Source organism: Chamaea fasciata, unplaced genomic scaffold (genome assembly GCF_029207755.1).
Source record: "Chamaea fasciata isolate MVZ Bird 193981 ecotype frontalis unplaced genomic scaffold, bChaFas1.0.hap1 SCAF_11, whole genome shotgun sequence".
NCBI classification, from domain to species: Eukaryota; Metazoa; Chordata; class Aves; order Passeriformes; family Sylviidae; genus Chamaea; species Chamaea fasciata.
In genome coordinates, this window is record NW_027094096.1 from 1680670 (window position 1) to 1705598 (window position 24929).

General features: G+C 39.8%; 1 protein-coding gene across 4 annotated transcripts in view; it reads left to right on the forward strand.

Moving 5' to 3' along the window:
* PIK3CB (phosphatidylinositol-4,5-bisphosphate 3-kinase catalytic subunit beta) overlaps window positions 1–24929 on the forward strand; it is an 87667-nt gene that overhangs the window by 49424 nt on the left and 13314 nt on the right. For all 4 annotated transcript variants that reach the window (XM_066193928.1, XM_066193926.1, XM_066193930.1 and 1 more), the window contains 14 exons: window positions 1132–1317; window positions 2371–2596; window positions 5265–5488; window positions 8205–8387; window positions 8630–8800; window positions 9269–9346; window positions 11906–12157; window positions 12486–12582; window positions 13386–13516; window positions 16475–16528; window positions 17246–17434; window positions 22147–22268; window positions 23146–23289; window positions 24281–24380. In XM_066193928.1, the coding sequence (XP_066050025.1) occupies window positions 1165–1317; window positions 2371–2596; window positions 5265–5488; window positions 8205–8387; window positions 8630–8800; window positions 9269–9346; window positions 11906–12157; window positions 12486–12582; window positions 13386–13516; window positions 16475–16528; window positions 17246–17434; window positions 22147–22268; window positions 23146–23289; window positions 24281–24380 (2124 nt within the window). In that variant the 5' untranslated portion in view covers window positions 1132–1164. The remainder of the gene's footprint in view (window positions 1–1131; window positions 1318–2370; window positions 2597–5264; window positions 5489–8204; window positions 8388–8629; window positions 8801–9268; window positions 9347–11905; window positions 12158–12485; window positions 12583–13385; window positions 13517–16474; window positions 16529–17245; window positions 17435–22146; window positions 22269–23145; window positions 23290–24280; window positions 24381–24929) is intronic.

Consider the following 24929-nt stretch of genomic DNA (forward strand, 5'->3'; position numbering starts at 1 on the left):
TTCAGTGTGTTTACGTGGCAGTTAGAGGTGGGGTGGAGTGTGTTGTCAAATACCTGAGGCAGCTTTGAACTGGCAAGTTGATTTTTGTGCTGCTGGCAGCATATATTATCCATTGTGGGGAAGGGAAGGACTAATTGAAATATTGGAAACCTGCAAGTGTAGTTGAACATTCTGACATTTTCTGTTACAAAGGGTGATTTCCCACAACTTGAGCTGTCCAGCAAGAATTCAAAAGATGTAGGGATAACTTGTCCATTAAAGTGTTTTATAATAGTGTTTTCCAATGCTCCCCATCCCTCTGGCAGCTGAAGAGCATTGTCTGGATGAGGAGGGAGGTAAATAATTCAGTGAGCCATGGCTGAAGGGAGAACTCCGCTTTAGAAAGTGGTAATCAAAAAAGACTTGGAAGGTCAGAAAAACTGGTGGTAGCATTAGGAGTAAATAAAAATGTGCTGAAATACAGAGGACAGGCAGTCAGGAAGGCAAAGGAGTGAGCTGGAGGAGATCACGGGCAGGGTTTCCTCCTACCCTGCAGTGGATGCAGTTCCCACAGTGGGTGGAGTTCAGTGATCGTTCTCTAAGGGTGAAAACAAATTGAGATAAGTGTCTTTACAGGAAAATGGCATTGTCTGGTACAGTTGAAGAAAATTTTCCTGCTGTTAATACAGACTTACAAGTTGAATGTCACTGGCCACATTAATGAACTACTAACAGGAAATTCGTGAAAAGTAAAATAATGGAACTGCTCGTGAGTTTTCATGTGAAATATTGCCATTCTTCACCCAAGAAGTTTATTTTGGTTGTGTTTTACATAGGTGAAGTTGTAGAGAGAACTTGAATTTCTAACTTTGTTTCACCTAACCTCTAATTAGCTTTTTTTCCTTATCACTTAATTTTAATGATATAAACATCTCAACAATACTGCTTTGCCGGGCAAATATTTTTATTATATTAAATAACATTAATGAGTAAAACTATGCTTATGTGTTTGCAATACTGGCATTTGAGACCTCAGAGTTGTAAGCTGAGCTGTGCAAAGCAGGCTTATGTAAACCTTCCAAAGACTTTAAAATGTGTGTCTAATTATAGAAGGTTAAGTATACTGAATTTTGGGTTTCTTTTCCCCCTAAGGCCATGTGGTTATGATATTATTGAGATTCCATAATGCCTCCTGCCGTGACAGACAGCCTTGACATCTGGGCAGTGGATTCACAGATTGGTGCTGATGGCTCAATATCTGTGGACTTCCTGTTGCCCACTGGAATCTACATCAATCTGGATGTCCCTCGAGATGCCACCATATCTCAGATTAAACAGGTAACGCCAAATGGGCGGTTAACTGGTGTTGGAATGAGGGCTGGTTCTGATTTTGACGTGCCTTCTGGCAAATCCAGTCATGAATTTCAGCAGGCATAGGAATGAAGGCACGTGCCCAGCAGACTGACTGATAAAGAAGTGTCTAGAGGGGAGGGTTAGCACTGGGTTTGGGCGTGTGGGAAGGTTTGGGAAGTGCCTTCTTGCTGAGAGTCACAGTTCAGCAGAGATTATTCTAATACTTCTATGTTAATACTGTATTGCTACTCTGAACCTTTTCCTAACACGTTGGTAATCCATTGTTTGCTGACCTAACATTTCTCTGGTCAGATTTTTAGTGCAGAAGTCACAGGTTGGGCTCCTGCTTCTGTTGACTGGTACCAAAGAGAATTGCTTTAAAAACTGTCTGCCACTTCTTAAAGGCTTTGTACAAGTTGGACCATCACTTAAAATGTAAGGGAATATCCAAAGGAAAGGAAGGGAAGAACATAAGGAAGTGACCACAGATACCAAAAAACAATGTACTGACCTTTGATCAGTTAATGGCCACGTGAGGACACTGGGAAAAGTTACTGAGGAATTAGGCAGTGAATTAATTACAACACAGACTAACCTATTCCCAATATAATAAGTGATTTCAGGTGATAAAGAATTTATAAACAAATGTGTAAGTGCCAGCAGTAAGGGATTTGAACTAAGCTGTCTGGTTTTCCTGCTGCTTGTGGCACATGGAAACTTGACATACCATCAACATGCAGTCTTGATACTTAGCTGTTTTCCAGAGGAATGCTGATGCTAACTACAGAGGTCTGTCCTGGAAATCACTCAAGATAGAGACTGAAAGTGAAACAAAGTAAATACATAGTGATATATAGTGATAAAAATTAACCAAGTTAGCAAACATATTTCTTTTCTATTTTTGGGGAACATAAATGGAAATTGATGTTACCTTCAGTGCCTTAAGATATGTCCCTGTTTTCTGCTTTTTTGTTGTTGTTTTTTGGGGTTTTTTTGTTTGTTTGTTTGTTTTAATTTATTTCTTTGTTTTCATTGCAGCTGTTATGGAAGCAGGCACATTCCTACCCACTTTTTCATCTCCTCATGGAGATTGACTCTTACATGTTCTCATGTGTGAATCAGACTGCTGTACATGAAGAATTAGAGGATGAAACACGGAGACTTTGTGATGTTAGACCCTTTCTTCCTGTCCTTAAACTAGTGACAAGGAACTGTGATCCAGGAGAAAAGTTGGATTCCAAAATAGGTGTCCTGATAGGCAAAGGTAATTCCATTTAATTTTTTTAAAAAAAGAGGTGAAACTTTGTTTTGTATGAGGCTCTTAATTGGGCAGGTAGTAGTGGACTTAAAATATATAGATATATATAGATATATATTAAAAAATCAGTATTTCCCTTTGTCAAACAAATACTGATATAGTTGGAAAGAATTTAAATACTCAAGACGAAACACGTGAAAGTTTTTTAAAACTACTTTCTGTATTGCATTTTAGTGTTGTATTACTGCATCACTCAGGAAGAAATTTTATTTTGCAGATGAGGAGAAAATATATATTATTGTTATTACTAAGTGAAGAACAGCATAATCCTTGAGCAGTGTTATAAATAACCTACCAGCAAACTGGATACTCAGAAGGAACTAGAAATTGTTATGATTTTATTATATGTGCTGTCTGACTTGGTTAGCAATAATTCTTGTTTTTGCTCTCAATTGTGACACTGATTTTCATCAAACAATGAAAAGTTATTTTTAAAGGTTTCGCAGTAACTTATTCTTGATGTTATTTCAGAATTTTCAGCTTTTAAATCTACTCTGCTTGGTTATACAATCAAGATTGACAGGGTCATATGAGGTCATACCTCTTGTTTTAAAACAATGAGCCATTGTTAGGTCTCTTATAAAGACTGCAGGTTTTGTTTAGATTTCAGCAGTACACTGTCTGCCTGTTTGTTAGAGCTGACAACAGGAGCAGTTGGTCAGTTTAACCATTCAGACACATCCTGACAGATTCAGAGAGATTCACATTCTGTGACTGAATATTTGGTTTATCAGAGCTGTGGGAGACCCTGCCTTATGCAGCCCCTATTCTGTACCTTAGCAGGGAAAAATGTGTTCCTGTCTGAGCTTCTAAACTTAGTGCTTTGTTCTCAGAAGGTGCTGGGTGCTTTGTGTGATTTGGACAATGTCCTTCAAAGTTCACGAGTAAAGATAAAGACACTTGCAGGCCCTACATGTCCTGAAGTACCAAAAAGTCACAGCTTTCCATTGTATCATAGGAACATGGGATGATTTGGGTTCAAAGGGACCTTTTAAGGGTCATCTCGTTCCACCTCCCCGCTGTGGGCAGGGACGAGGCTGCTCAGAGCCCTGTCCAATCTGACCTTGAGCGTGTCCAGGATGGGGCATCCACCACCTCTCTGGGCAGCTGGTGCCAGTGCCTCACCACCATCCGTGTAAAATATTTCTTCTTTACATATAATCTAAATCTACCCTCTTTCAATTTAAAAACTCCCCAGAGCTTGGTTTTCTCCAGGCTCTCTCAGCCTGTCTCCATTGCAGAGATGCTCCAGCCCTCTGAGCCTCTTTGTGGCCTCCTCTGGAGTCTCTCCAGAAGGTCCCTGTCCCCCTTATGCTGGGGACCCCAGAGCTGGGTGCAGCACTGCAGGTGGGGCCTCACCAGAGCAGAACAGAGGACAGAATCCCCTCCCCTGCCCTCCTGCCCTCACTGCTTGTGATGCAACCCAGGACACGTTTGGCTTTCTGGGCTCTGAGTGCTCACATCTAGGTCCTGTCCAGCTCATCCACCAGCACCCCAAAATCCTTCTGGGCAGGGCTGCTCCCCATCTGCTCCTCCCCCAGCCTGTGTTGATACTGGGAGTTGTGACTCAGCTGCAGGACCTTGCATTTGGCCTTGTTGAACCTCAGTGGCATTCCCATGTGCCCATTTCTTGAGCTTGTCCAGGTTCCTCTGGCTGGCATGCCATCCTTTGGGTGTGTCACCACACCACTCAGCTTGGTGTCATCTGCAGCTCTGCTGAGGGTGCCCTCCATCCCTCTGCCCATGTCATTAATGAAGCTGTTTAATAACACTGGTGCCAGTACGCCCTGAGGGACACCACTTGTCACTCGTGTCCATTGGGAGTCTGAGATGTTGAGCGTCACCCTCTGGATGTGACTGTCCAACCGATTTCACACCCACTGGACAGTCCACCATCAAATGCATCTCTTTCCAATTTAGAGACAAGGACATTATGGGGCCCATGGCCAAGGCCTTACAGAAATTCACGTAGGTGACATCCACAGCCATCCTCTTGTCCACTGATGTCACTCAATTGGAGAAGGCCACCAAGCTGGTCAGGCAGGGCTTGCCCTGTGTGTTCTTTCTTTACATGTTTTGGAGAAGGAATTTTACTGGTCTTGGGTTGGTAGAAATTTCAGTCATGTCATTTTAACTTGAGTAGAAGATTTTCTTTTTTGACTTTTAAACAAAATGAAAAAAGGGCAAAGTCATCTTTCTGGATGATGAAAAAAAGTCCCACAGCTTGCAAGCACTTCTGCTCTTTGGTCTTTATGATGCGTTTACTGTACTTTTTAAAATTTGCTTTTATGAAGAGAGACTTAAAACTTTCCAAGCTACCTTGAACCCAGGGTAAGGTTGGATTTTCCACTTTGTAGTGCCTAAGAGATACATTGGTTCATGGTGTTTAAAATAAACACTCATGCCAGCTTGCATGGGAATTGTGCAAGTAACTTTGGAAGTCCTCTGATGTCCAGGATAATGTAGAACCCAACTCAACTCTGAGCACCCATTTTGGATGGGATGTCTGAAGGAAATCACCTGTGTCACCTTAACTTAAAGCTAATAATGGTTTAAATGGGATGGGCAGTACTTCTGCAACTGTGTATCCTTTTGCTTCCTTCAATTCTTTCAGGTCTCCATGAGTTCGATGCCTTACAAGATCCTGAAGTGAATGACTTCCGAGCTAAGATGAGGAGAATCAGTGAGGAAAAGGTTCAGTCACTTGTGGGTCTCTCCTGGATGGACTGGTTGAAGCACACTTACCCACCAGAGCAGGAGCCTGTTATCCCAGAGAGCTTCCAAGATAAGCTCTATAGTGGAAACCTTGTAGTGGCTGTTCATTTTGATAACTGCCAGGTAGGAATGGTTGTGCATCATGTTTCATGAACTGTTCTTGATCCAGGTCTGAATTGGCATGGGGTGCTCAAGGATATAAATTAAATAGAATATCTACATTACTGTGTTCACTTTAAAATGAAAAGTCTTTCACCAGGATCCTTGACTCTTCAAAGAAAGTGAGGATGTGAGCCCATGGTTGAGAACTGAACTTCTAAAGTCTAACTACGTTTCAACTTCTAAAGGCAAAATGTACAACTTGTATCTTCTGTATTACTTCACAGTTCTTTAAATGTAAAACATGACTCAAAGTTGTCAGAACTTTTTTTTGCCAACTGTTTCTGTGTTGTTTCACTTACATTCAATTTTAAGCTCAGTTCATCTGAGATTACTGATAGTTGGGAGGCACCATATTCAACACACTTGTCTCTGTGTGTGACTCACTGAACATCTTTGGGGTTGATCTGCTAATTAGATTGAGAAATGAATTTTTTTTAAAAGAAGGAATTAGTGTTCCCTTTACTAGAAATGCACATAGAAAATTTATACACTGAGACTAGAGTTAGCTTTTTGTTAAGCCTGGCAAAACCATAGTTTATTTTTAAAATAAACCCCCCTTTTGTTTCTACCAGGAAAACCTGACATGTTCTAGCATGAGTTTTTATGATGCTGAAGTTGCTATGACTCTGCCTGAGTCCATTATTCCCATTACCATTTTTTTGCACTCTCTTCTTTTGGATAACCATGAATGTTCAGCACTGAAAACCTTAAAAATCTTTTAAGTGTGTAAAATACACCAGGCTAGATTTGGTGTCCATTTTGACCCAGGTGCAAGAGGCTGATTTTCTAGTGATTCAGGTGATTTTAGTTACAAAGGTGAATTATTTCTAGCACTATCCTTTTAAACTTTAAAGGTTTAAAATGGTACACACATCTGCCCCTGGAAACATTAAATGTAGAGGTGAAAGCTGAATTTGGTCAGCAGTAACCCCAGCTCATGTTGGACGTATAGGTGCTTTATGACAAAACCTTTTCTAGTCCTCTTCGGCTTAACACAGAGCTTGTAGTTGTCCAGGAATGAGATTATCTTCAGCCTTTGATTAAATTCTGCATCTATATGCGTATGCTGACAGGACAAAAGCAGTGCAAAAATTCTTGCTGGTGCAGAATGTATTTGCCTGCCATGACAATAGCTTTGGCTGCTGACATTTCAGATGTTTCAAATGCTTCTGCTGCCAGCTCTGACCTTCGGGGCTATTAACAGTTCAAATCTGAGCTGTTTTTTAGAGCAGTAAAGGGTATTCCAGACTTTACTACTTGCACTGAGCACTGGAGTCACCCCAGGAGAATTCAGGAGGAAGGTGTGGGGGCTGTTCTGTCAATTGTTGCAGCTGCAAGGTTGAGAGAAGGAAATACTGAAGTGTTTTTTGTCTGGAAGGTGTGGGTGAGCTGTAAGGTCTCTGTGGTTGTCTCCGGAGCAGGAGACAGTGCTCCCCATCTCTGTGACATGTCTGTTAGGATCATCTGGGGAGCAAGGCAGTTTTCAGAGAGCACCAGCTTCCTGGGAAGAAAAAGTGTTGTTCCCTGTCTACCACTAGCAGTTATGGCAGGAGAAAAAAGCCTTCACGCTGTGGCAGCTTTCTGAAAGGGGGAAGCTGTTGTGAACCAGGCAGAAACTGAGAAAACACAGAATTAATCTAGTGTGACTCTGCAGAGTTTGCTTGTTCCATTGGGGCAGCTTGGCGTCTTACCAGTCTATATAAATATAGCACAATTCAAAACAATCTAAGCAGACAACACTTCACATTTGTCAATAACTGGGTTTGGGGTGGCCACATCTTCAGAACTGGGTGTGTAAATAAAAAATAATAAAACTTGAAAAAAATAAAACAGCAAAATCCCAGGACCTCCTGAATCAGCCTTTGCATATAAACCTGTATAAAGCATTATGTGGTAGGTGAAGGAGATGAAAGATTTCACAGAAGATCTTGTACTTTAAGAACTTGAAATTAATTTAAATTGAAACCTTCTTTTTAATTTACAAAAGAGGGTAACTTCTTACCTTTATCTTTTTAGAACACATTAAAATTAGAGATACTTTGGAAATAGGTTGATAGCCTCTAAGGCTTTGAATTAAAAACTTTCTTTAAAAATGCAATCTTTCCACATTGCGTTCAGAATGCTACAGGTCTTGGCTGCTTCTCCTCTTCTGCTGTCCTCCCAGTGTGCTGGTGGTTTTCAGCATAAATCACATTCACAGTTTCTTCCACTTTCTTACTTGAAGCTTTTTCTTTTGAGCTCAGTGATACTTAATAAGAGGATGACTTGCTAGTGGGCAGAAAGGTGAAAAATTAACACATCTAGTACTGCTAAATACTTCGAAATCCATCATGATTTATGGTTCATTCAACATTCCAACTCCCTCATTCAGCATTCCAAAATACAATCTTCTAGATCAATATATTGCTCTAGAAGTCTTTAAATCCCTGCTAAATCAAATAAAGGCCTATGTTTATAAAGTTCTTCTGATAATATAAAAGTTTGGGAATTAACATCTTACAGCTTTTAGGGTGTCTATTATTTTGATTGCCCTAAATGTACCAACTTTAACTGTTAAAATAGTCTGGATTTAACAGTTATAATTTCTACCTGTTTCATTATGTGTGCTACAATTTTAGCCTTGTGTGTCTGCCAATGACAAGTTTGATCTTCAGTATTCCCGTTTGTGTTTTGTTAGGATGTATTTAGTTTCCAGGTGTCTCCTAACATGAATCCCATCAAGCTGAATGAGCTGGCAATCCGAAAACGTTTGACTATCCATGGAAAAGAAGATGAGGAAGTTGATCCTGCTGATTATGTGCTGCAAGTTAGTGGAAGGCTGGAATATGTCTTTGGTGACCACCCATTAATTCAGTTCCAGGTACACAGAGTTTTTTGGAACTTGACGTAACAATTCTCTGCTGCCTTGGCCAAAGGTGCTTCCTCCCATCCCTGCCATCCCATTATTGAACAGCAACATCTCCCTCCTCATGTCTGCAGTTGTAAAACACATGAGCACCATTCCCTTTGTATCTCTGTAGTGAATTCTTTGTTTCTTCGGCTTGGAAGTTGCTGTAGAAATAGTCTGCTGGGTGCTCACAACTGTTTTCCCTGGGCTTTCAGTATATCCGCAACTGTGTGATGAACAGGACCCTTCCCCAGCTGACCCTGGTGGAGTGCTGCACCATAAAGAAGATGTGTGAGCAGGAGATGATTGCCATAGAAGCTGCCATAAACCGAAAATCCTCCAACCTTCCTCTTCCTCTGCCACCAAAAAAAACAAGAGCAACAACTGTGAGTTCATGGGGAGAATGCCTGATGCCCAAAGGGAGCAGTGACTCGTGGGATATAAATCCCAGTGCCTGGGGTTTGTGCTGTGACTGCTGTGTTCCAGTGTGAGTCACCTGGGTCCACTCAGAGCCTCCTGCTGTTTGGGAGATTTCCCTCAGGAACAGAAATGTGCACAGGTCTTTGCTCCGTTACACGCTCTGCAGTTATTCAGAATGAACAATAAATTTTGAAATATCAGGATGCAGTACATGTTGTATGTCCTCACCCCCGGCTCTCTTCCAGCTGAGATTTCACTTTGTCTCCTCTTGTAGCTGGGATAACCAATTTATCTTTGAAGATTTCAAATGTAGGTTTTTTAATTGCATTTTTTTGGTTTGTATTTGATATTTTTTGCTTAGAATGCTTAGCTTACAAAATAGGTCTCAGTGTTACAGTGGTGGAGAATGAACTTGTATCTTTTTCTCTTCTCAGAGTGTGTGGGATATTTCCAACCCTTTCAAGATTATTCTGTTAAAGGGTATTAAACTAAACACAGAAGAAACTGCCAAAGTAAGTAACTGTGTCTGGTATCAGAAGACATTCTGTTCATAATTTTAATGATTTTCAATGCTAAGTAAACTCAAAATCAAACCGATTTCAGCATTTTTATTTATTCCCAATTGCATTGGTAGCATTGGTCAAAATCTGACTTTATTGCTGAAATATTCCTTTATTTCCTGAAGTTGGATTTGTGCATTGGAACATTGCAATTATTGTGGTAGTATGACATAAGTGTTCATTGGTATTTGATTTTTTAAAACATGGTTTCTCTAAAGTGTTGACAGTGGTGTGAAGTGAACTCCTTTAGAGTTCACTTCAGTAGATTGTCGTAAACACCTGACACAAGTAAATTAAATGTTTTAAAGTCCAACACGGTATTTTTGTAGTCCCAAATATATTCTGTATGTCTGAACTTGAACTGCATGTTTCTCTGCAATCTGTCTTTTATTTTCTACATGTGAGGAACACAAAGAAAGAAAGCTGGAGTATAATTTCCTGTAAAAATATACATGACTGGGCTACTGACTGCTGGACAGACCACAAGTTGTTAACACGTGGGAATTTATTGCACAGCTACTTTAGTGCCTTACAAAACACTTGGTTGTGAGATGGAATGACATTAAACTCCTTTATTTGGTTTAGAAATCAGTAAATTGTGTAGCTGCTCCTGTAGATAAGGAAGATAACCAGTTAACCATTGATAATTTGCTGTTCTCATGCTTTATTCAGGATACTTGATGCATTTTTTTTTCAGTCAAAACTGTTGTTATAACCTCCTTGTAAATTAGCAATCCTACATTTTGGTCAACACCAAAAGGAAGTTCTACATTACCAATCAATGAGCCACATTTTAATACCTGAGACACTGTGATTGTGGAAATGGATGGCTGCAAAACCTGATGTTTCCCTCTTCTTTGTCTAAACCATTATTTAACTAGTTCCAATATCTTCTTAACTCTGTTCAGTAGACTCTGAAGTTTTTAAAAGGAAAGATAAAAGAGCTGGTGGATTCTGGAAGCAACATAGCTATCAGGAGCTTCTAAAGTGTTTTTGTTTCATGCTTAGAAAAGTGACTTTTGGTTAATTTCAGTATTCTTTTAGGGGAAACACAATCAAAGTCTTTTCTAAGCTTGAGAAGAAACAGGAAAAATGGGCAGTTCTTTGGTGTTCGCACCTGTGGTCACCATCTAAATGTTATTTAGTATTTTGAATGCTTTTTGGTCTTGAAAAATTAGAAGTCCTGTGGGTAACCTAAAATGAATGCAGTGACCCTGCAAACCTGTTTCCCTGCCTTGTCTGTCTACAGTGTTACAAAATTGTCACTATTGAGGATGTATTTGTTTTCCAGTCCTGTTTCTATGGCTGTTTAATTCGCTGCCATTGTTCCCTTAGCCCCACTGTGCTGTGGATAAGCCAATATTCATCCATTTCTGCTGAAACCACCACCAAGGTTGACAAATGCAGTGTTTGTAATGGGGAACAAAACATTTGTCAGCTGGGTAGCCGTGCCTCAGTGTGAGTTGGGTCGGGGACATCCACCTAGGGCACAAGTGACCTCAGCCGGAGTCCAACACCCCGTTGTCCAAATACATGGCATTGGAAATTGTTTTTCTTTTGTCTTGGTCTTTGGCCACCCCATCGGTACACACCATTTCATTCATAAAGGGGCATGTCAGAATTAGAAAAAAAAAATATTGGGACCCAATCCCTTACATTAACAGAATGAGAAGTCAAAGAATTAGAGAGGTGAATTGTATTTTTACTTAAAACCACTATCAAATTTAATATTTCTCTTTCCCTTGCAGTGCTCAGCAATTATATGATAGTTTAAAGGGAATGTGGGGGAGGTTTATTCAGGAGCAGAGGAAACCAGAGACATCAGATCACTTTTACACATTTAACATAGAGAGCTTCTTTTTGGTGTTGATGGAAGATTACCTTGGTGGGTTTTTCTCTCTGTGTCTCTCTCAGACTGGTATTTTGGAATGCCACCTGAAAGAAGTTGGTACATTTCACTCTGTAGTTTTGTGTATATATGTTATTGAACAGAAAAATAGAAATTAAACAGTAAAAGAAAGAAAGAACAGAAAAACATCTTAGCATTGGCCTGTAATGAGTTTAATTTCAGTGCCAGTAACTCCAGCTTTTGTTTAGTTGTCCTTCTCCTTCTCTGATTCTTATTTTCATCGTTCAAGCTACTGGTTTTGTTGGTTTCTGAGTACTAAAGACAAAACAAACCCTGGAAATCACGTACATTGTCATTATTATAATTACAGGTGACTCCTGGTGTTAGAGTCAGCAATGTTCCCTCTATACATTTTTAGAAATAGTTGAAATAAAAAGTGAGTTTTTTCTTAAGCTGAAAAAAACACCAAACATTTCTCGTTTAGAAGCACAGATTGGTTCTACCTGAAGATTTTAATTTGTATTCAGAAAATTAGTCTTAATTGCTTCATTCTGCTTAATTGTTTGATGAAATTCATATGTATGTAAGTTCTTCATTATTATTCTATGCAAAATCCTGTTGGTTCTGTGACAAGCTTAAAATCTCTCATTTCTTTTTGGCAGGTTCATGTTAGGGCTGGTCTTTTCCATGGCACAGAGCTCCTTTGTAAAACAATTGTAAGCACAGAAATATCTGGGAGAAGTGACCACGTTTGGAATGAAGTGCTGGAGTTTGAAATCAATGTCTGTGATCTGCCAAGGATGGCAAGGCTCTGCTTTGCTGTTTATGCTGTCATGGATAAGATGAAAACTAAGAAGTCCACCAAGGCAATGAATCCTTCCAAATACCAAACCATTAGGAAAGCAGGAAAAGTGGTAATTATTTCATTTGTTTTTCTTGAGTGACCTCCTAGTTATATCAAAATCAGCATCCAGAAATCTTCCCTTCTCCTCACTGTAGTGCTCAAGAATGCAAAATCTAAAAGAAAAAAAAAGGTATTAAAAAGAGCATATGTATTAAGAATTGCACATCTTGGTATGAAATCTTTTGATATTTCTCAGTGATTAATTGCTTTTCTGAAAGGTATCACCATTTAAAAAAAAACCCAAGCCACCCTCTCAGTCTTATGTGTATTGCAGTGTTTTCTGTGTGGTAACATTTGCTGCATCTTCGTTTGCATATAACAATTCTTTCCTTTGGCAGCATTATCCTGTAGCCTGGGTAAATACCATGGTGTTTGATTATAAAGGACACTTGAGGAATGGAGAACTGGTACTGCACAGCTGGTCATCATTTCCTGGTAAACCTCAGCTTTTCAGATTTGGGCTTTAAGTAAAGGACAGTGTGGGATGCAATAGCAGAATATTTACTGTATGCCTGCTCAGTTCTCTTGTAATAATCTCTTTATTATTGTAATTTTTATGTGGAGAAGCAAAACATTTTAATCTCTTTCCTGAAACTATTGTTTAGTAGGAAAGTGTAAGAGCAAGAGCCTGCTTGGAAGTAGTCTTTTAAAAGTTTCATCTGTTGTGGAAGGAAAACCACATCAAATAGATGCATGTTTATATCTGCTGTTACTTGGTTTTAAGGTACAATTTAGGTTTCATTTGGCCCCTGTGCCATGCACCCCAAATTGAATAGCTCAGTTATAATGTAAGTGATAATATTTGCATCAGCGAAAATTGTGAATTAGAATTTTGTGTGTTTCCCTGGTCCTGAGATCAATTAGTGGGAGTGTCTGGAGCCTCTGTGTCACTCTTGATCCCATCCTGTGGAACCCTGTCCCAGCCTGGCTGGCCTGAAGTTCTGCTCTCCATCTGATCCGGAGGGTGTGTCCTGCTTGCAGAAGCTGCAGATCTCTCTGGGATTTGTTTCAGTGTAGGGATAGCTCAGCTTTCCTGGACTGTTATGTTTACTTAAGGAAATCAGTTTCTCATGGGGTGATAATCCACCATTTGGGAATGCAGGAGGTGGTGTATGCTGGAAATGCAGAGCATTACACTGGAAGTGCTGTGCAGCAAAACATGCTCTGTCCATTTTATAGGGAGTGATTTCTTACTGCTTGCCTGGCCTGTAATATTAACTGTTCTGCCTGTGTTTCAGATGAACTTGAAGAAATGTTGAATCCCATGGGAACCGTCCAGACCAACCCTTACACTGAAAATGCAACAGCTTTGCACATTAGATTTCAGGAATATTCAAAACAGCCTATTAATTACCCTCCCTTTGATAAGGTAAGGGATGATCTAAAGGGCAGTCATGAATGCTTATGTGGAAATACCTGTTTCTTCTTTCACTTTAACACTGCCTTTTCCAGTGAATTCCCCTTTTCCTGCCTTTTGGTCCCCATACTGCAGTTTGTTAAACTTGCACCGTGTGAGTGGTAGTGCTTGGCTTCAGGGTCTATTTTGAAAATGTACTTTTTAAAAAGTGCTCTGTACATGGTCTTTTGAAGGTCAGAAGCAAATCAGTTTCCCATATGAATGATCTTAGAAAAAGCTAAATTTATCTGCTGTTCTGGAAACCTTCAAACTGTGCTTGCCTGTGATCTACAAAGATGTCTTCTTTCTTGATACAAACGTGTGTTACCCACTCTTAGGGACACTGCCCTATGTGCTCAAGTCCTTAAAAGGATAAATGGACCCTTAATACTGTGTGCAGAGGGATTTCTGAAGGCCTGCTCTTGGACTAAATCCACTGAAGTGGCCCTGCAGTTTTCTACAGATGAAGATAAGAATCTCTCTAGAAAGGAAGTGTATATTTGGAATACATGTGGTTATTTCTGTAGTGTGAAGGATAGATGGAAAGTTGTTCAGAAACTACCAAAAAAAGCTAAGACCTGGAAACAAGTAATGAAAAAGTCTTTAATCAAACTGCTATTGATACATTATAAAAGTCAGGCTTAACTCATGTACACATCAGTCTGAATTTTGGTTTGGGGAAAGCCAATAACAACCTAGAGAAATTGCCTTTTTTGTTGGATTTTTTTATTGTTGTTTGTTTGTTTTGTGGGGTTTTTGGTTGTGTTTTTGTTTCTTGGTTTTGGTTTTTTTGGAGGATTTTGCACCTTTTTGGAGCATGAACAAAAAGACTGAAATTACCAAGTTTTATCATCTTGTTCAAAGGCAGATTTGGGATTTAAGGTTCATAAAAATGAAATCAAGTAACAAGATGAGGTTTCTTTTGTTTCAGTTTGGTTTGATAGTGTTTCCCCCTCCTTGTCAGCACAGTACTTTTTCTTTTATTCAAACAGCATTGGAAATGCAGTAAGAGCTAAACCAGTACTGACCAATTGCTGCCTTATTGATGACTGACCAGTTAATGCTTCATAGTGCACATATTTTATCCAGTCTTGGTATTGTTTTATTTGTAATGCTTCAAGTTTTTTGCTCATTACACTTACATGTATTTAATTTCTCAAGAAAAAAAAATGTACATATTACAGACAGGCTAAGTAAAAGTGTGTTTCTTTAGTAATCACATATTTGTTCTGGCTCTGGTGTTTTTCTTTGTCCCTGTAATACCAAGTTTTCAGGAAGTTAAAAGCCTGGGTTGAATGCAGACAGTAGATTTTACTGGGTGAGACAGAGAGTGTAATGACATTAAGGTAGGGTCTAACGGTCTTCACCCCTTGTAACTTTCAGCTCCGTTCAACTGAGTCTCCTAGAGATTCTCTTAGTGAAGGTTCTGTTGAATGAGGAGTGACATTGCAGCTGCTGGAAATACGTCAGCTGAGGATCTGTCTCTCACAATGCTCCAGCTGAGACTTGCTTGCTCTATGGCTGCTTCTCATTTTCCCAGTGTTGCCGCTTGTTTCTGCCAAGAAAACGATGAATGAAATGCCAGATTTTTGTTTCGAGAAACATAATGTGCAAAGATAGATGAATCTTTTCGATCATATCCTCAACCTGCTTGCACAGTGAGGAGCTGTTTGGGGCTGAGAGAGCAAAAGTGCCTGGACCAGGAATAAGAAACTTGTGTGAGACAGGAGCCATGTGTGGGGCTTGTCCATGGCCAGTGCTGCAGGCACATTGTGGGGCTTGGGGTTCACTCGAACAAGGCTGGACTTGCAAAGACTTTGAAAGTTTATTTGCAAACAGAGGAACTCTGCAAAGCACGGGGAGGCAAGAATCAAACATAGAATTAGGACACTGTGGTTTTGTTTATGCATGTTTTCACACACAGTATGTAAATAAGCTTTGTAGCCAAGTAGCAGATGTAGTACATGATATTAATGAGAGTTTCATACACAGAAAAGAAATAAAACAAGTTAGGATGCCTTTCTAAGGATTTTAGCTGGTGGCTATTTATGCTCTGATTGTTGCAGTCTTTTGTTGTTTCTCTTGTTGTCTGAGTATAGACAACACAAGTCTTGCTGAACCTGGGGGTGCTGTTGTATTCCTGGGTGATGGGAAAGGCAGAGCTCTCACGAAAAGGAGATGCTGGAGTTCCTTAGGCTTTTTTCTTTGTCGAGATTTTATTTTAAAATTTGTTCCTCGAAGCAGCAGCATCTGACAGCTGTAAATAGACATACCTGGCCAGTTCAGCATTGTAACACCTGGCTTGAATGCAGTAACGTGCAGAATTGAAGAACTGCATTTACTTCTAGACTTAATTCTCCATTACGGGTTATTGAGTGAACTTGAAAAACCAAGTAAAATGTTTAAGTGGAAAAAAAAAAGGAGGGGGCATCCAAGATCTAGAGAAGTACCTGGACACACTGATTGAGATCATATGGGCAGTCTGAGAGTGTGGTGAAAGGACTGGGCTTGTGGATTCTTACTGGGATTTAGGGCTAGAAACATGGACCCATGGGCATGAAAACAGTCCCCTTGGAAACTGCACAAGTAGAGGGGAGAAAGCAAAGGATAACTTAGAGTTGAGGAATTGGTTTGCTGTGGTGAAAAATAAGGAGAAAATGCAGAAGCAGAAAGCAAGATGTCATCAGGAAGGCTGTTTAGTTTAGCCCAGGAGTGATGAAAAAGGAAATAGAGGTCATTGTAAGCGCTGCTGTTCCTGATCTCCCTAGTCCTGCAGATGAGAGAAGGGACATTACGCACAAGTCTGTATTATACCAAAACTTCCTAAAGATAGCAACATTTCCTTATCTACTTCATTTCTGTAATGCTGATTCTAGCAATGCAGTCAGATTTGGGGTTAAATCTAATGTATTTAAAACCAATTTCTTGCAGATACTTGAAAAGGCAGCTGAGATTGCAAGAAACAGTGACAATGCTGCAATGGCGGTGAGCATCATCTAAAGACTATTTCAAAATTAATTTTCCGGGTTTTTTCAGTTCTTATCTTCTGCATCAATTTAGAAATAAATAAGTCAACTACTCAAATAGCAATTCAGCTGGTTCTGTTGTCTTATATAATTCACTTTGATGAACTGCTTTAAAATTCAGATATATATCTGTTTTTTCCAGTATATTTTGGACTTGTCTATATTCTGTCAGAAAGCTTTACATACTCTGGATTTGGAAGACAGCTAAGATTTAGGTTCATCTGGAAGACAGGTTAGGACTAGAAGACCAAAATAAGTGTCTGTCTGCTTGGCAGCTGTGTTTTCTTTTGATTGTTGCAAAAGTATTTTTTTGTTTCTAATGAAAATAAATAATTATTTATATATCTAAATTTGCTCTTTTAAAAAATAGAAGAAGAAAGTATATGCGTTCTCAATGAGAGGGCACCAGCTTGGAGTTGGAAAACAAATATTGCCATCTAGTGTCCTTAACTCTAAAGTTGAGCTATTTTTTCAGAAAGTTCTGCGCACTGGATTTGGAATCTGTTACTTACAGTGCCTCCAGTAAGGAATCTGGAAGAAAGGCACAGTGGTAATTTCCCTGTGTTTCATGAGTTTATATCTGATGTTCTTTCTGCTCTAGGGTTGCTGGTATCTGAGCTACCATACCAGAGTCTTACTGAATTTATCACAACATTCTACATCTCTCACTTCCTAGGGTCGAGGTGGTAAGAAGTTTTATGTTGTGCTAAAAGATATAATGGAAAGAGATCCTTTATCTCAGCTTTGTGAAAATGAAATGGATCTCATTTGGACTTTGCGATATGACTGTCGTGAAAATTTCCCACAATCGTTGCCAAAACTGCTGCTCTCTTTAAAGTGGAACAAACTTGAAGACGTTGCTCAGGTAAGGGAAAAGACGACGATGGTGGAGGAAAAAAGCTTCAGTTAAATTATCAGTAAATAGGATTTCTTTCCCAAGTGTAGCCTGTTTGATATGGTGTTGTGCAAGCTGGAGTTCAGTGTCTGACTTCAGGACATGGAAAGAAGAACTTATTCTCTCAAAAAAACCCCCTATAAACCAAAACCAAAATGCATTTCAGAGGTCCTCTAAATGATGAGAAAAGCACAGTGGATATTTTTACAGACTAATGTTAAAACCTTGTGCTCAAATTTAATGTTTAAAGCAAGAATTTCACAGAGTCATCCAGTGCAGCCCCATGCTCCAGCAGGGTCAACCCGAGCTGGGCTGTCTCCTGCTGAGTTGAGAGCTTCTCCACCAGTGGAGACCCCACAAGCTCTGGGAGACAAAGTGCTTGACCACCCGCACAGCAAGAATGTTTTTTTAATAAGGCTATTCTAAAAAAAAACCTTGTAAATCAAGACCTGGAATAAAACTTCTTGTGAAAATTGTTAAGCTGTTCAAATACTATAAAATACACGTCTCAGAGTGGATAATTAAACCTCACTGAAGCAGACAGATGTTTTTTCTAAGAGATGTGAGACCCACCAGTGCTACCAAACGTATCATTCTCATCCTGTCTCTTTGACCAAATAGAGTCTCCTTAAAGTAACTTTTAAGGACATGAGGCTGGTGCCTTGATACAAGGTGCATTTTCAGTAAAATTATTTCATATGTTTGCTGTACAGGTGTTCAAGGTTATTTCACTACACTGTAAAGGAGTTGGTGTAGCTGCCTTTTGCTGCTGTATTTACCCAGAAAGAGTCCAACTCTTGGGACACTTTTTGAGGATAGATTGAACTTTAATACAGGAGATATTATATGAGCTTATAGTAAGACCATCCCTGCTTGATAGACTGATAGTAAAAGTAATAAAATAACGGGTCTCTGGATTAGTATTGGAATGTTTTAATCAGATTGTGTACAGAGAAGTTTGGGCCAAACTAAAAAGTCTGGCCAAAGTTACCAAGCACAGCACTCCTTCCAAAGGGTGGAGCCAGGCATTGTTCTGGTCTTCCTGACAGAACTCACGTATAAATGATGCTCAGCTTCTTGTAGACCACTCCACTGAGATAATGTTGAAGCCTTTCCCTGAGTTTCATTTTTAAAATTCTCTGCTACCTCTTTTGATTTTTTTTAATAAACTTAGAGCGAAAAAGCATTTATTGTGAAGGGTTATGACTGACGGTAAAAAATTCTATTGCACCTTGGTATTTTGGACTTCACCTGTTACAAGCTACATGTTCTTGGAAGAAAAGGCAGCCAACTGCGTGAAAATCCATCTTCTCTCTATCCATCATATGATTTTTGTGATTATCCAGTCAGTCAGAATCTTAGTTTGCTCCAGCAGAGAGTTAATTTTCTGCTACATCCTTCCTACCAGCTAGGTGTATATGTTCTGTGAACTTGTAAAAATAAATGGAAATTCATCCCAGCTCCTTGTCTGTGCCACGAACACTACACTAGCAAAATGGAGCACCTACACATTCCTTGCTCACTTGTGTTCTTTCATGTGCAAGAATCCCGTTCCTTAGCAGTTCCATTACTTCTGAATTTATTGTTCATTATTTAAAGTTACCTGGAAATCAAAACTGTAGAAATACACTACAGGCACTTGTTTGCTCTTTAAAATACGTGAAGGAAAAGGCATTCTGAGTGCTGGGGCTTTGAGATATGGCCCTTGGTGGCAGTTTTGGAGTATGGATATTAGCTGACGGCTCAAAGTCCTTTATACTTGGAAACATTAAATATTATATATGCATAAACCTTTTTATTTACACAGATGGCTGAAAATATGTTGTTGTCTTGTTACTGTGTACTTTCTGGAAGGAATATAGTATTTATGTTTGCTTATCTGTGGACAGTAGAGCAGTTTATATCATGATATTGGTTTTGGAAGTGTGGAGAGTCTCTTTGAAAAACGAGATATTACCTTAAACCTGCTGAATATTTCTGTGGTACACAGACATGCCAGTACTCCTAATGGTTTACCTTTTCAGGTAAGGCAAGACAGCCTCATACATTTTAGAAATTCCAAAATTAGCAGGATTCATAATTTACTTCCCATTAAAACCAAAGATTTGTTTTACTAGCTGTAGTTGTGTGCCACAATGTGCGTGCTGTCGTACCAAAAGTTGTTTTAATACCCATTTGTAGACGTATTTCAGTAAAAGTCTTGACACTTCACACAAGAAGTTTAAAAAGCCCCAAACACAATACAACAAAACCCAAGGAAGCAATCAAACATGAGCTGTTTATAAGGAAAAGCAATCTAACACCAGCTGTTAGTAAGCAAATGGATTTAAAACTATATTCCTGTTTTTATTAGTGCAGCTTAAAAATGGTAGGACCCTTTTAGAAATGGACTCTCATATTTGGTTGTTGACCAAATATGAAGTTATAAAGTTATGTCCAGTGAATTCAGGCAGCTTTCCTGAATTATTTACCATTATTTACCATGCCCTCGTTGGGTTTGCAGGATTTTAGTAGAATGGTTGCACAGAAAGAATTGCCCTTACTGCTGCCATAACCACCCTGCTCAGCACAGCAGCAGGCTGGCAGAACTTGTTAGGAGAATTCACGGGCAGTATTTCTTCTCAAAGCAGAATTTAAAACAAAAAACAAAAAAAAATTAAAAGAAATTTTTTTAAAAATCCACTTGCTTTCACTGAAGTGACACCATCATTACTGAAAGTAGAGAGAGGACAACTGAAATCCGTGAAATAACTGGAATAAAAATACTGGCCTGTGCTTAATTGTATTGTCTCATATAGTCTTGTTAGGGAAGAAATTGTGGTTATTTGTTTGTAGAAGAAAGTATTGATACACCAAGGCCAAATCTGAGTTTTCTCTGAAATGTTGCGTTGTTCATTCTCATTGTAACCACCTGTGCAATGATTTCAGCAAAGGGAGGAGCTCTGTATTTTCAAATCATCTTCCCGGTAAATGTACATGCTGTGGACCATGACTTTCACTGCCTGATACGAGGCATGTGGGGCCACTTGAGCCCATCTTTTCAGACTATTTCAGGTTTTCTATTTCAATCATTCAGTATTAACAAAATGGCTCTATATTTTTGTTGGTTCTGCACCTGACTTACAGTAGATTGTAGAAATTCTGATAGTTTTGTTTTGGAGTGTGTGAGGGTCTGACAAGCAGAGCTGCTGTTTGTATTTGCAGTGTGTGCTTTTTGTATTAAATATGTGGTCAGGGTTAGTATTTCCTGCAGAATTTCAGTGCCAGCGTTTCTGCTATGGAAATGTTGGTGGCTGCAGCCCTTGACATCAGGATTGGCACCACTGACCTTTGCTGGGTCAGTAGATTTTGGAGTGTATTTTTGAGTGCGTTTTTCTGTGGGAATGTGACATCTATATTTAAAACAGACTAAACACAAACATGTTTAGTTTTACTTTACATCATTAGAAATTGTGTATGTGTCCACACCTGATTTGCCCATGGAAACAGTTAAGCCGATCCTTTCCACCACTTCTGGAGCTGCAGCACAGCCCTGGCTTTGTGCTGTGTTTCATGCCCATTTCCTGCCTTCTGGATTTCACAAAAATGATGACTCAGTTCAGAACCTGCCCCCAAGGTGTATAAACGGTGTTATGGACACGCCTGTAAAGTGTGGGCTGAAAATGTGAACTCGTGTTTGTCGTACTGCAGCTGGAAGCAGGAGCTGATGTGTGACAGAGGAGAAATAAAGGTTTTTCACTGCTGTAAAGTCATGATGAATCAGGAGAAAAACAAGGTCTTCCTAATTATTCAGACTTTTTAAGTTGCTATTGTGATATGAAGCAACCTGTGTTATCTAATTTGGAGGGAAGGGTATTATTGTCATGACTTGTTCCTACAGAGACATCTTGTACTGCTGATGCACTGCATTTATGCTAATATGCATTTATATTAATGTGCATTAAAGGGTTTATTTGTATTTATAGTGCACTGTTTCAGTGATACAACTCTATACATATTGCTCTCAGCAGGTAGCTGTGGGCTTCATAACAATGCAATAAAATCAGTTTATTTTGTGAGAGCTCTAAATGTTGCTCTTTTTGGTAGTCCAAAGTTAGGCTTCACTGTATCCTGTAATTTTTTCCAACACATTATTATCATCAGTCTAGGGATTCTTTATTTGTTTTAATATCTAACCTGACTCTTTTTCTTTTTTTTTTCTTTTTTTTCAATTTAAGCTCATTACTATTCACAGTGAATGTGCAAAAAGGCCTCCATCATTTGAGGTGGACAAATATTTTTGGTAAAGAGAGCTCCATCTCAAAACCTTTTTTTTTTTTTTATCCTTAGTAGAAAACTTTCACTGTTACCAAAATGGTTATGTATTTATGAGAGCACTTACAAAACATCTTATTTTTATTGAATATCTGGTTTTAAGCCATACATATCTGGTGTTACGTAATTTTTGTTTACTGTGCGATGTGTCTGCATGTGAAGAAACAGGTTTTTCAGACTAGAAATGATCTGCATTGTTTTGAAGAGTGAGAAACTTATTCGGAAGTGGGCCCAATTACCCCAAATTGTTTCTCTCCTTTCTACTCCCCCACCCCCTTCATGGCAGCATTGTCTGCTGTTCATTTGAGTGCCTTTATGAGCAGTGAGACCCACCTGTGTCCTTACCTGTCACCTTTTTTTTGGAACAGCTTCAGGCCCTCCTGCAGATCTGGCCCAAGCTGCTGCCCAGGGAGGCTTTGGAGCTGCTGGATTTCAATTACCCCGACCAGTACGTCAGGGAATATGCAGTGGGGTGTTTGAGGCAGATGAGGTAGGTGAGGGTTTCTGGGGTGCCAGATTTCATTCTCTTTGCTCACAGGATAAAACAACCCCAAGAGGAAAGAGCTGAACACACTGCCTGCCATGAGTAGGTGGCCAAATAAAGCAGTGTGATTTCTGGATAGGCTCACTGGCAGATAAATAAACCCACCTTTTCTGACACCTTGTAGGAAATGATGATTATTCTCCATGTCGCAAGAACGCCAGTGCACCTTTGTCCCAGAGAGGACTGGGTGTTCATCCCTTGAGGGCGAGAAACTCTGAGAGAAATGTTTTAATAACAAAGGGGGAAATATTTCTGGGGTCAAATACTCTAACACCTGGCACCCCGCCACCTCCACTCTGGCTGTGCCATTTAATGGGAACGTGAACTGCAGCATGTAATAAATAATGAGAGAATTACTGATTTGGTTTTGATTCACAGGAGCCTTCATTCTCTGCAGTTCTTCCCTTATTGCATTTTGTTTGCTCTCCATTGTAACCTAGGGCAGGACTCGTGTAACATCACATTACTGCACATTTCCTGTCCTTGAATTCTGAATTTCTCTGTGGTGAATAGTTTAGTGATTAATTTTTAATGGTCAAGGATAGACTCTTGGGGTAAAAAAAAATTAATTATTTTGACTTCTTTCAAATCCAAACAAAGAATTTGGCTGCTGAGCTGTCCTAAGAATGTGTCTGGAATAATCTCCACCTAGAAGTTGCACTAAGTTGTGTGTTGTCCTTCTGATTGTGATGGAAAAATTGGGAGACACTTTTGGTGTTGCACTAAATCCTGTCACTGTTGGGTTTGTCATAGCACCTGAATTTCTGGAGTTTAACTGATCTCGCTACTCCCTTACTAACTGCTTTTATGTGCCTCATTCTAGTGATGAAGAGCTCTCTCAGTATCTTCTCCAACTTGTGCAAGTCCTGAAGTATGAGCCTTTTCTGGATTGTGCACTCTCCAGGTTTCTCCTGGAAAGAGCACTTGGCAATAGGCGAATAGGACAGATGTTGTTCTGGCATCTGAGGTAGGAGATTTTCCTTTCGTCTTCCTGAAACTTGAGCCTGGTTGGACTTTCAAATATGATTTCTTGAGGATTTTTCTAAATGAACCATTATCATAGTGCCCCACAACTCTTCTTTGTTTCTTTGTCTTTGGTATCTATAGACCAGACCTCTCATTAAAAATAAATTAGAGTGGGCTGTAGTCAACCCTTGGATGAAAGTATTCCAAACTGCATTCAGCTCTGACTACCTGACGTGTTAAGTTTGTAAATGCCCCTAGTGTTTGTTTTGGCTGTGGGTACAGTAAAAGCACAATATTTGTACCTCACGGCTGGGAAAAAATTATTGTTGTTGCGAGTCTAACAGAAAGTAAAAGCTGTTCCGTGTGTTCTTGCTACTTTTGATGAGCAGTTTCATGAATGGCAGAAGCCTTGCAGAATGCACTGGAATAGGTTGGACAGGTTGATTCTGTCTTTAGAACACAATTAATATTAATGATATTAATATAAATGTTAATATTTCTAGCTAAAAAGAGGAAGTGTTACATGAAAATGTTTTGGAGGATAGTCAGCTCTGATACAAAGTTCAGTGGTTTGTTTCAAAGTGCTGAAGGAGTTCAGGCAAATTGGGCTTTTCCCTTACAAAGGCTGGAGAAGGTGAGGTTTAAAGTCAGCCCTTCAGTGACTTCTCAGGGCTACTCTGAGTAAAAGGGGGTCCTAAAGCAAGCATTCAGTCATCACCTCTTGGCATGAACACTGCCGCCCCCAGAGCAGTCCTGGGCCTTGAAACAAGGGTCCTGCATCCAAACTGGCCTGTCCTCATCATCTTCAGCACAGAGGGATTCTGGCATTTCCTGAGAAATCTGGCTTTTTGTTTCAGCTACATGACCGTGAGGCGTTTTAATGTTTGATGTGAGCGTGAGGTGTTTTGATGCTTGTTCTGGGGTTTTTGGAGGACTGGAAGGATGCAGTTGTATCGATGCTGTGGTCTGATGAGCAGCTTTTCCCCTTGCAGGTCGGAGGTTCACATCCCCGCTGTGTCGGTGCAGTTTGGTTTGATACTGGAGGCTTATTGCAGGGGCAGCGTGGCTCATATGAAGGTGCTGGCTAAACAGGTAGGGATTTCCTTTCCTGTCGTCCTGACCTATCCAAGCCTGGAACTCCCATCCTTATTCCATTACTCCTGGGGGGGGATATTGGCTGCCTTGACCAGGTTGGGCAGTGCAGAGGAGAAGGAGGCATGAGTGACACAGGGAATTAAAAAGGCTGAGTGATGGAGCAGCCCCCGTGGCACAGAAGGGTAGCCAGGGCTGTGGGGCCTCAGGGAGCTGGTTTTACAGTGCTCTAAGACCTGTGAGACACCTTCAGCACTGTCTGCGTGTTCTGGACACAACAGAGACTCTCTAGATTAACTAGAGAAGGGCTTCTGTGCATTTCAAGTTTTTCTCCCTGTCAGGGTAACTTGTTCTAAATTTTACCTAGACTACTCCAGGACTACTTCCTGCAGCTTTGGCTTTTTTTAAAACCTGTTGCAAATCACCCAAATACTCATTTTAGTGTTTATATAGGTCTGTCATTTGCACACACACACACACAAAAGAGAGAACAAAGGGAAGATATATTTGCTTTTAAATACCCTTATAAGCATGAGAGGTTTGCTTTTG